This window comes from Schistocerca serialis, chromosome 1 (assembly GCF_023864345.2).
Source record: "Schistocerca serialis cubense isolate TAMUIC-IGC-003099 chromosome 1, iqSchSeri2.2, whole genome shotgun sequence".
NCBI classification, from domain to species: domain Eukaryota; kingdom Metazoa; phylum Arthropoda; class Insecta; order Orthoptera; family Acrididae; genus Schistocerca; species Schistocerca serialis.
Window position 1 is genome coordinate 1,123,286,875 of NC_064638.1, and position 12,989 is coordinate 1,123,299,863.

The window sequence follows — 12,989 nt, forward strand, 5'->3', positions numbered from 1 at the left end:
TGGTCGAAGTAGAGAGAATATAAAATGTAGACTGGCAATGGCAAGGAAATCGTTTCTGAAGAAGAGAAATTTGTTAACATCGAGTATAGATTTAAGTGTCAGGAAGTCGTTTCTGAAAGTATTTGTATGGAGTGTAGCCATGTATGGAAGTGAAACATGGACGATAACCAGTTTGGACAAGAAGAGAATAGAAGCTTTCGAAATGTGGTGCTACAGAAGAATGCTGAAGATAAGGTGGGTAGATCACGTAACTAATGAGGAGGTATTGAAGAGGATTGGGGAGAAGAGAAGTTTGTGGCACAACTTGACTAGAAGAAGGGATCGGTTGGTAGGACATGTTTTGAGGCATCAAGGGATCACAAATTTAGCATTGGAGGGCAGCGTGGAGGGTAAAAATCGTAGAGGGAGACCAAGAGATGAATACACTAAGCAGATTCAGAAGGATGTAGGTTGCAGTAGGTACTGGGAGATGAAGAAGCTTGCACAGGATAGAGTAGCATGGAGAGCTGCATCAAACCAGTCTCAGGACTGAAGACCACAACAACAACAACAATCATAAATCCATCAAAATGCATCTTTTGGGCATCCGAAGTCTGCTTCCTGGGTTGCACCATCAATGCTCAAGGAATACGCCTGCCACAGGACAAGGCTGAAGCTATAAACAACTTCCCACAGCCTGTGACTGCTTGAGTTGCGACAATGTCTTGCGTCACCAATTTCTACTGCTTTTTCATGCACAATCATGCATTCTTCACTGCCCCATTGAATGAACTTTTACAAGGTTCATCAAAACTTGCCTCATCGAATGGACTTTTACATGGCTCACCAAAAACCAAATGACAGGTTGCTATGGACAAGTGACGCCGAGACAGCCTTCAACAACGCGAAGACTGCTATCACTAAAACTGCACCTTTAGCCCATCCTGCCCCTCAAGTGCTACTTATCTTAATGGTTGAAGTATCTGCAACCACAATAGGTGGTGAACTCAGCAACAAATAGACCAACACTGACGGCCTGTAGCATTCTTCAACCAGCTGTTATATCCACTACAGCACAGCTGGTCAATGTATGATCGCGAATTGTATCAAGTATACTTTAATCAAGAAGTTCTGGCACATGACCAAAGATTAACACTTTATGCTCATTACTGACCACAAGCCACTGATGTATTCTTTCCCTCAGATACTGGACAAAGCATTGCCGCATCAACTGTGCTAGTTAGACTGAATAGGATAATTTACGAAACATATAGTCCATACCATACCCGCAGATACCCTCTCTCACATAGAAGCAATACAGGTGCAGTCAATTATGAAGCGCTCGCTTTGGTACAGCAATCTGATAACAAGCTCCACAATTTACTGGCCAAGAAATCTAGTCCACAGCTCCACGGTCATGCATGCTGTTGTATTGTGACATCTCCACATTGAAGCCACGACCATTTGTGACTGTTAACTTTGGGTGGCCAAATATTGACAAAGACTGCAAAGCATTTGTGCACCAGTGTACAGCCTGTCAGTGAAATAAGCGCTGGGGATTTTCTCTGCCCGGAGATTGGGTGTTTGTGTTGTCCTCATCATTTCATCATCATTCATGAAAGTGGCTAGACTGGACTGTGTAAAGATTGGGATATTGTACAGGCACTAATGACCACGCAGTTGAGCGTCCCACAAATCAGACACCATCATCGTCACCAGTGAAATAAAATCATTCGCCATGTAAGTGCACTCTTTGGCACAGTTGTCCCACCTAAACAGCGATCAGACCACATACATATCGACAAAGTCAGGCATTTACCGTATTCTGAAGGATGTACTTACTGTCTAACTGCCACTGACCACTTCACTCTTTGCCCTGAAGTCTTTCCCGTGGTCACCACTGCAACAGTCACAACCACATTCTTTTGCAGATGGATTTTTTGTTCCGTAGTGCCACTTTGCAGTACCACTGGCCAGGGCAGGCAGTTTGAATCCTACCTGTTCAAGGCACTCATGTCCTGTTAGGCATTATGCGCATTCAAACAACGGTTTATCACTCAACAACAGACGGCTTAGTGGAATACCTGCACCAACAGTTAAGGGTACCACTTTGGTGCCCTGAATTGCAATTATAGACAGAAACCCTGCTGATCATCCTCCTGGGCCTCTGTACATCCATCAATAATGACAAACTCTACAGCACCAGATTTTGTTAATGGCCAACTGATCTGACTGCCCAGTGAGTTCCTCAGAAACATGCCAGACACTTTTAATGAGGTATCAGATTTGTCAACAAACTATGCACGTAGACCTGGCAGCTCCATCCTGCTGCAATGAGAGATCAACAGAGTTGTTGCCCTTTTGTCTCTGCCAATGTACGCAAATGCGACAAAGTTTTTGTTTGCCACAATACTGTCTGCAAGCCTCTGCAGCAACCATATGATGGACCATGTCCAGTACCCAGCAGAGGTGGCAAAATGTTTCAAGGTAGACATCATGGGAACCTCGACATCAATCACCACTGACTACCGTAATCCACATTCAGCACTGCCTATGCTGGTATGAGCAAATTGCCTGACACACCAACCACAGACAATACAGAATCACCCGTTCCTTCACTGTCTGTCTTGAACAAGCCACAACAGACACTGAATACTGACTACGATGCCTCAGTAACAGCAAAACCTGTTGTCACGCGATCCAGGTGTCAAGTCTGCTTCAGTCAAAGATACCATTAGCATTTTGTGGGGGAGTGATGTAGTGATTGTGCATTGTTACATCAAATATGCCCAAGGCACAAAGCGTTTATACTAAGTAACATAATAAAGCAGATTTATTCTAACCCACAACAGTACGTTTCCTTAGAGTATTCTATCAAATATATGTGCATACTTGATAAATAAGTGCTGCTGAAGTAATATTTCCATTGCACACTGCCTGTGTGTGTGTGTGTGTGTGTGTGTGTGTGTGTGTGTGTGTGTGTGTGTGTGTTTGTGAAATTTATGAAAACAGTTGTGGTGTATCCCTCAATATTTTATTATTTTCTTACTATAAAAGCTAAATTACTTACAAGACAAGGAGAGTGAAATTTCTTCTTGCAGGTTTTGCAGCATAGTTTCGGCAGTTGGAAATTTGATCCATGCAGTACAGAAAAACAAATGTAACATTCTTCAACACCTTCAAACCGTTTGTCAAGGTTGCTCTTTAGCAACATCAGTCCATCCCACAAAGAACCATTCTAGCAAAGAGATGTTTATGTAGTTAGTAGATGTTATCATTATACATGTTTGACATACTGAAGAGACATGTTTATATACCTGAGATGAACACCACTGATCTCAAATGATTACTTTAATAAATTGTGACAAAACTATCAACTATCACATCTGGAGGTCTTTCATTGCACACATATTTTTATATTTTTTATTAAACTACAACCAAAAGCTAGTGACACACTTTGACTGATTTCTGCAGTCTACTGCAGCCGTCTTCAGTCAAATGCACATCACTAATGACGTTGTGAGACGAGTGATAATCAATAAACAATAAAAATAATAAATACATTGAGTAAATACAGGAAAGAAAAAAAAAAACATTTTCATATTGAAGAGACACTAGGCAGATGAATTACTGATCTGATGTAGTGATTTTATCTGTACAAACCTGATGTGTGAGGAAGATTGTGAGCTGCAACATCCAGTTCCGCCATTGCCCTGATCCAACAAAACGTTGACCACTCTCCACCTTCACAAGCCCCAGTGGATGATTTGGAGCCAGTTTCACCACCAGTTCAACACGTGCTTCATCAAGTGAGTAGATTACAACTACTTCACGAACACTTGAATGTACTTTCACCTGCAAGATAATAAAGGACCTCATGAAACAACTGTAATTAGACATATACTTAATCTCGTCTCTGTACAATATTCCTTATAAAGTATGCTGTAAATCTGTTTGTTGTTTTAGTAATGATACCGACCAAAATCCACATGGTAAACAAAGGTAATTAATTTTTTCACTTAAATATCAAACGGTAAATTGGAATGAGTATTCTGATGGTGTCATCAGCACTATCTCCTTAAAGTGATAAATGCAACAGTACTCCACCATATGTCAGTTGATAAGGATTGGATTCCACTGGAAAGTTACTGTAAAATATAATTAACAAACATGAGACTCATCTATATTATTAAAGGGCTAACCCGGTTAAAACTGGCTACCTAATGACTTCAAGGGGGAACAAAAAGTTTTTAACCAACCAAATTTAAAATGCTACTACCATTTATTCATTAAGAGATAATGTTAAAAATTCAATGCAAAAAGACAAGTTTCACAGTTCGAAATTACTAGGGTAGTTTGAAAAGTTCTCAGAATGGAGTAGAAAAAAAGTACTTCCAGCAAAATAGTTGTCAACTCCATCTATCAATTCTTTGTTTGAAGTGAATCTTCGTCCACCAAGAAAAATTTTCAGTTATGGGAAGAGATGGAAGTCTGATAGAGCCCTATCAGGTGAATAAGGTGGGTGTGGCAACAATTCATACCTTAGTTCGTGTAAATTTGCCATGGTGATGACACGTGTGTGGGCGTGCACTGTCTTCATGGAAGATGACTTTCTTTCTTGCTAAACCTGGCTCTTTTTCACGTATCTTTTGTTGCAATTTGTCCAGGAGGTTAGCATAGTATTCTACAGTAATTGTTTGCCCAGTGGGGAGATAATCTACAGACAGAATCCCCTTCACATCCCAGAACACTGATGACATGACCTTTCCCACCAAAGGAATTGTCTTTGCTTTCTTTGGTGGTGGAGAATCAGCATGTTTCCACTGCTCTGACTTTTGTTTTGTCTCTGGAGTATAGTAATGCACCAGAGTTTCATCTGTGGTCACAAAGCGGTGCAAAAAATCTTGTTCGATTCTCCTAAAACAGGCCAAACATTGTTCCAATATATCCATTCTCATGCGTTTTTGATCCAGCTTCAAAAGTAACGACACCCATCTTGCAGGTAATTTTTTCATTTCTAATTCTTCAGTTAAAATGTGATATACCCTTTCACATGACATCTGGCAAGCGTCAGCAATTTCACACACTTTCAATTGGCGATCCTCCATGATCATTTTGTGCACTTTTGCTATGATTTCTGGAGTAGTGACACATCTTGGCTGACCACTGCATGGATTATCATCGAAGCTCTCATGACCACATTTAAATTCATTTGTCCACTTGGAACAACAACAGAGCCACGTCACTGCCACAGCTCACTTCCAAGGGCATTGACATGGCACATGTTTACAAACAATAGTCCAATGAATATCATATGAACAACTTGTTGAGCTAGCGCTGACCTCTCATGGTGATTCCGAGAACTTTTGAAACCACCATTGTATGTATATGTCTTGAGGCAGTGTATCTTGTGGTGGGTGAATTACCCAGACTGCAATTGTACACTATGAGAGCACTTAGCGACTTCCACAACAAACTTTGCATGTAATAAGAGACTCTTTTTCACTGACACAGCACAAAAATAATTAAAGGAAAACAGTTTAGCGTGTACTACATTTTCACTCTTCATTCTGTAAAACTTCAACTCTTGTTATGTAAAACTTCAACATCAGCCATGATATTTTAATTTATTACTTCTTTACTACTAACTCTTTTTGCAACACATTCTGCAGATAGTAACAACATATACCACTGCATGAATCTGCCAAAATTATATCATTGTATGATACATAGTTAAGGAGAATTGATGTTATGCACAATGTGATTTGTGCAAAACTAGCTTTGGCTTAAAAGGGAACTTAAATTATCTGTCATTTGGGGATGAGAGTACTTAATGACTTCTGACAAACTTTAAATATTATTTCAAATTTTTCTAAACTTTTTGTTGCTTACATTCTTAGCTTCAAATATTTAACACATGAAATTATTTATAAAATAATCGGATGTTTGAAGCTATTTTACACAAGGGACTTCCATTCTTTAAAGAATAGGAGTGGGGTTTACTGGTAGTATTCTAACTTGTGATAAGGAAACCATCTATTGTAATGTGTCATGAAGCACAAAATACTTCTGAAAATTTTATTTTCTCCTAAAGAATATACTGATGTTTGAGAGGTACACATTTGAACAAATAGAGATTTGTGCCTGGTGCAGTAAGTTTTTCATATCAGCTCTCACAAATAAAATATTCTTAGCTCACAAGATGAATTATTTCATTACACAATCTCAAACTTTAGGGCACTGTCACTTTCATCATTATCAAAATTATACGTTTTAAGTGGCACAACACATCTATTACTTCTTACACTGGTAGTGTAACAGTGTCCACTAGCTACTATAACCAATAAATTTTATTTTCAAATTTTGCGTCCAATTGCAAAATAACAGATTAGTAACAGACAGACTATATGTCTATCCAGCAACAGGTCCAAAGTGACATCAGTGAGAAGGATCAGAGGCTACTATGAGAACTATCTGGAAAATAACCTCAATTTTCACATAGCAGGGGAAGTAGTTGAGTCAACTCAATAGTCACTACACTGACTCATGCAGTGGGTCAGTGTGCTAACAGCTGTGATAGCGATAAAGCCATATTGCTTTCAAAATGAGCAATGCAGTTGAAAATCCTGCCAAATTTGAAATCCGAATAGAATTTTTTGTGGCAGAGTATCACAAAACAGTTGGAATTCTTCATGGAATTTATGCTGTATACTGACTAAATGTGATAAGTGAAGGTGTTGTATGTCAATGCTATCATTTGCTTAACAGTGGAGACGAATGTTCATGTTGAGGACTGAGAAGTTCTGTTAGCTACACAGAAAGCAGCAGTCTTTGTTTGAAAGCTGCATGACAAACAGTGAACAGGACTCTTTTATTAACAGAAGTAGGTAACTATTTTCTTCAAAAAATTACTCAAGTAAATATTAAGCAACCATAGGAGATAAAAAGCAGCTGTTTAATATAACTGAGGAAGGAGTATCTTTTTCAAAGCAGCAGCTTTCTTTTGAATTTTCTAGGATTAATAAAGCTGACACAACCACAAATAGTATTAAGCACTATAATATACATATTACATTTCTATATTTGCCTACCTTCTGCTGACATATACCATGACTTTTCCACACCCCTTAAAGTTTTCTGTTTTTACAGAATCTATGGAACATGAAGACTGGATGAATAATGATGACAGAAGTGGGATGAATGATGTTGGCAGAAGTGGATATGCAACTGCAGCCACCACCCAAATGTTACAGAAAATTGATGAAAAAATAGTGAAAAATTTCCTTGGATTTCTCAATGTTTTATTTGAGTTTGACAATAAACAACTGAGGTACCACAAGTTTTGTGCTTACCATGGCGTCCAAACTTTCTGAGAAGTACAAAACTCAACAAATGACTATTTTTCTCGACTTAACTTCCCACTATGAAGCAGAAGGAGATGACCTATGGAGCAGGATCATGACAGGTGAAAAGACATTGGTTTCCTATACTAATGTGGTGGCAGTAGTCCAAAAGCTGTACCATATTCTTTCCATCTTTAGTTATGACTACCATTTTTTGTAACATTATTGCAGGATTTTATTTATAGCCGAATGGAGTTTACTTACTTGATTGTCTTTGTACACCACATGTGGATTCTCCATGTGAATGTGAGAATGGTAAATTAATGTAAGTCTGCAGACATTCGTGGCTGTTGTTCAAATGGCTCTGAGCACTATGGTACTCAACTGCTGTGGTCATAAGTCCCCTAGAACTTAGAACTACTTAAACCTAACTAACCTAAGGACATCACACACATCCATGCCCGAGGCAGGATTCGAACCTGCGACCGTAGCGATCGTGCGGTTCCAGACTGTAGCGCCTTTAACCGCTCGGCCACTCCGGCCGGCGTGGCTGTTGTTACTGAAGATAAAATCTTCTGGGTTGTTAGGCTGAATCATATTTCTTCTATGAGATTGACATTTTGACCCCTGTGCTGGGATCTTCTTCATGATTTTGTGGTGTCCACAATTAACTGAACATCACAAGACTGTCCTCTTCTAGAGCATGTTCTGCAACATGTATGTGTTGCCAGTGCACATCCTCTGCCTATGACCATTCACGATAACTGATAACTTGTTGGTAGTCCTGCCAATGTAAAAGGCTGAACAGTGTTAACACAACCAACAGGTAGTGTATGATGTGTCACTTCACAAGTGGCCCTCCGTTTGATAAGATATGTTTTGCCAGTTACAGAGTTGGTATAGGTGGTGGTAGGAGGGTGCATCGAGCAAGTCGTGCAGCAGGGGCGGTACCAGGGGTTGACAGTTGTGACTTTGGTGCCTGTTTCAGCACAAGTGCCATTTGGATTCTTTTCCCAAACACCAGTTTCTCAGAACACCGCAGGTGGGAACTGGCGCTACAACATGTCTTTGGTTCTTGCCATCCATCTGGCCTTAATTACGTTAATTCCTTCAGTCTTAACATTTCTTCACAATAACTATTCATTTCTTGACTTCCTTTTAGTTTTCTAAAGCTTTCACTTTTTGACCTGTCTATGTTTTGCCATCCCCATCCACCACATACAATACACTTTGCTTTTTGCTTTTATTAACTTATCCACAATGTTTTAGCTAATCTCTGTCTTGCATTTTACCGTATCTTCCACCTTTAAGCTCTCAGGTTTTCAAATCTCATCCAGTACATTCCCCAATAATAAATCTTTTCTTCTCATCCCGTCCGGTAAGCCTCTCCTGATCCAGGGTTCTGGGTAGCTTCTCTGAACTCCACCCCTTTTCGTAAACCTCACCAGTCATTTTCCTTCACCCCTCTTCCTTCCCCTTCAACCCTTCTCCCAGAAGAAAGAGCCAAGGGCTCCAAAAGCTTGCAAACTGTAATACCTTTTATATGTGTGTTCTTCTGCCGCTGCTTGATATGTAGATTTTTTATCCATGTAATTACATTACATTTTCAAAAACTGATTATTTTCATTTATAACATACCATATTTGTTGGTTTTCATATTTATAGTTGTGCATTACACAAACATGCAGTTTATGTACTACTGCATTAAAGATATCTTCAAAATGTGTCATTTTTAACAAGGACTGCTGTGCTAAAGTGTCGGAGAATGTGACTGGTGGATAAACATGTAATCACACTTTTTATAGACTTCATTTAGTATGCTAAATAGGTATTTATAACAAAAGAATTGCTTCTTAACACCTTTCTGCAGTGCAAAATGATCTATGATTGTTTCATTGCAATTTTTATGATCAATGTTTCTTTTTCAAAAGAACAAATCGCAAGTGCACAATGTCTGTTCTCTGTCATAGCATTTTGCATGAATATTTTCATCTGCTTTAGCATTGTGAAGCAGTGTTCTGCCTCACCAGTCACCACTGGGAAGATCACATTATCTGTAGTAGTTTAACACTTTTAGGGAAATCTTTTGCCAAGTTGTTCTCTACATCTACATATATATTCCACTATCCATCAAGTGGTGTGTGGCAGAGGGGAACTATTCATGACAAAGTCATATTTCCCCCCCTCTGTTCCACTCACGGATTGCGCGAGGGAAAAATAACTGTTCGAAAGCCTCAATACGAGCTCTAATTTCCCCTACATTTGAATTGTGATCATTGTGCAATATGAAAGTTGGTGGCAATAATATATGCTCTACATGCTCGGCAAAGATTGGATTTTGGAATTTAGTGAGCAGCCCCTTTCGTTTAATGTGTCTATCTGCAAGTGTGTCCCACTTCACACTTTCTATGAGATTTGTAATGCTCTCACGATAGCTAAAAGTACCCGTTACGAATCTTGCCACTCTTCTTTGGACCTTCTCAAGCTCTTGAATCAGACCCAACTGGTAAGGGTCCCATACAGACGAACAATACTCCAAGACTGGACGAACTAAAGTATTGTAAGCAATTTCCTTTGTTGAAGGACTGCATCGCTTCAGGATTCTACCAATAAACCACAATCTACACTTCGCCTTACCCGTTACTTGTGTAATATGAACGTTCCATTTGAGATCATTTCAAATAGTCACACCCAGATATTTGACAAATGTTACCGCTTCTCATGCAGAAAACCTAATAAGGTCAAAGCACCTGATGCTTTCACTAAATCCTTTTGGCTGTACAATACATTCAGTTCATGAATTAACAGCTATTTTCAATTTTTTTTCTGGGAAAACAATATGATGTCCCAAAAACAACTACAATTCAAAGAGCACTGCAACTGACAAGTGATCATTAAATCTTAATCGGTCACTGATTTTGAGTCAAGATGGGATCACAGATGTCTCGTGCAGAAACCATTCTTGATTCCATGAAACGTCCTCATTTTGCACTTGGTTCCTCTTGTTCCCAGTTATAGTCAATGTCAAGTATGGGCCTAACATGCTGAACAAATATTGCCAAGTGAGATACACATTCAACAGTTTTTATCTGCATCAATATTCCTTTGCAGTAATTCATCAAACAGAATGTCACATTGAGGTACGACCATATTAAAAAAATTAAACCAGAAGAAGAAATCTTACTCTTGGTATCTTTTCAATTATTTTTACACTTCTCTTCAATTCTGACTTAAGCTCCAGTTATGTGGCCACTTATAACAGGAGCACTGTTGTAACGTTGAGCTATCAGTTTTCCTGGTGTTTCATTTACTTTTCTTTTGTCTAGCTTGCTGAGACAGTTACTATACCAACATCTGCAATTTGACTTTTTCGCTGTACAAAAAAAATAAATATTTAATTTATTTTCCCCAGTAGCAAATGCCAAATTATTAGGATCAGTTACAACAATTTGCACAGTCAGAGATTCAGGTATATCTCATAATTGGTTAAAGGAGTTCATTTTGAACTGTTCTGGACCGACCTAAGAAAACCCAATTTTTCAATGTGCTCCTTCAAGATGCATTCAGTTCTGATATTAGACCAAGTAGCCCCCAAAAAATTATTGGGTTTTTGGATTTTCCTATTTCATCAGTGCCCCTTAAGGCAAGCTCAAATTTGCTGCACAACTTAATTTAGTCTATAAGTTTACTCACTATACCGATTCTTTGACACACTGTCATTGTATGTCTTTATATTAATGTGGCAAGCAATATCTACTTGGTACATAATGTGCACTTTGCCTAACACTAAAAATTCAATAAAACAATTTAAATGTTTTTCATTGGTGTGAAAACTCTTTAAGCCTGTAAACTATCCTCAGTCTAGGCAGTAACACTGGAATCTGTGACATGACTGGTGGTGGTGGGTGGGAATATAATAATAATAATAATAATAATAATAATAATAAAATAAATTTTTCCCTTCACAACCACACCTGCATTGCACATTGCTCTGTTGCAATTGTGTATGCAGCTTTGCCTGGATTTTTACTGTTTTTGTTTTTGATTGATGTTTGGATCAGTTTTGAGTACTATGAAATTTGGGTGGACTATTCTTTGCATCTGAAAATTCTCAAAAATAATCTATTTCTTACATAATTATACAATGAAATTAGAGAATTACTGTTCTGAACAAAGATAGGCCTGCTGCTCTCAAAAATTTTAAAAGCGCACAAGTAAGTTTAAGCCTACAATTGATGATAACAGTATGGGTTTATCGTGGCACTCGTGAATATTCAAAATTTTACAATATACCATAATACAAATGGGTACTGATACAATCAATGAAAGATTATGCAGAAGCAACACAGATGGTAAAATACGCGGATCTAGAATTTCAAATCAGTACATTAATCTTGCTCACATCTTGCTCGCACAAAGGAAAATTCTGAAGTTGGCTTTTACATATTAATAAACACACATATTGTACAGCTGTTTTAATTAGCTGTTTCTGGGCCAATTTCTACAATGGTGTGCCCAAGAAGAAGACCACAGCAGGAGCTTATTTCAGTAAAAATTGCGAAACTGTGCAGCACCAAGAAAATGCATCTTTTGCCTGTTGCAGCAACAATTCTTCTGTACCAGTGAAACTTCTACCTATCATTCATCTTTGCAGTGGAGCGAGAACTGAACTGGGGATGCTTTTGTATCTTCCTTTGTAAAGCAAAACGGAGTTCATTGTCTCTGTTTTTCGAATCCAGTGTCTCTGTTTTTGCTTTGATGCCCTCAATTGCACTTCCTGTCATGTACAAGTGCCTGGACACTAATTATGGTGCCTTCACATATGAACAGAATTTCTTTGGGTTTTAAGAGTTATTTAGATAATATCTTTCTGTAGTAATTGTCGAAGTCTTCATGCATTTCACTTTTGACAGACCTGTGTTTAATTTAAGATCTATATGTAATCCACATTTATATGTAACCCAACTGTCTAGTAATTGCTGTTTACAAATGACAGACCACAGCAATCTGTCGACCCTTTTTGCAGGTTTTATTGGGCAAATCCAGATTTCGGCTAGTGCCTAGCCATTATCATGCACCGAAAGAACTGCGACAGATACCTGAACAACAGCGGACTGACGTGCATTGATACTATGAAATAGTGCATTGATAATGGCCAGGCAATAGCCAAAATCCATATTTGAGCAATAAAACCTAAAAAAAAAAAAAAAAAAAAGTATGACCGATTGCTGTGCTCTATCATTTGTACATCATATCACAGTCACTGAGTGCACCCACATTCCTAATTGAGGGTAATTTGATGAACTGCTATTTATTTATAAGCTTATTTACTGAACATACAAACTCCTTTCCAACACAAACTTTTCTACTGTGTATATATCCAGTGAATGGTCAACTATTTTTCTGAACTTGATCCACAATTCCTCTACATGCTCCAGCACAGAGGTGCATGTACTGAGTTTCTCTGTGAAATACGATACGACTGCCCGTTACCTATTGAGCATGTAAATCTTTCTACTCGTTTTAGTCATCCTTTGTACTTCGGTAGTCATTGTTGCTGCCACTGCCTTGTTATCACTGGTACCAATTTCAACATGGACATCCTCAAAGAGATAAGCTCTGTTTGTTGCTACTAGTCATCATATATTTCCATCATGGGTGTTCTTT

General features: G+C 38.5%; 1 protein-coding gene across 1 annotated transcript in view; it reads right to left on the reverse strand.

The window, feature by feature from the left end:
* LOC126416836 (E3 ubiquitin-protein ligase listerin) overlaps positions 1 to 12,989 on the reverse strand; it is a 146,783-nt gene that overhangs the window by 7,633 nt on the left and 126,161 nt on the right. Inside the window, exons 21-22 of the mRNA XM_050084722.1 lie at positions 3,643 to 3,834; positions 3,050 to 3,217 (exon numbers count right to left, since the gene is read on the reverse strand). Coding sequence (XP_049940679.1) covers positions 3,050 to 3,217; positions 3,643 to 3,834 — 360 coding nt within the window. The remainder of the gene's footprint in view (positions 1 to 3,049; positions 3,218 to 3,642; positions 3,835 to 12,989) is intronic.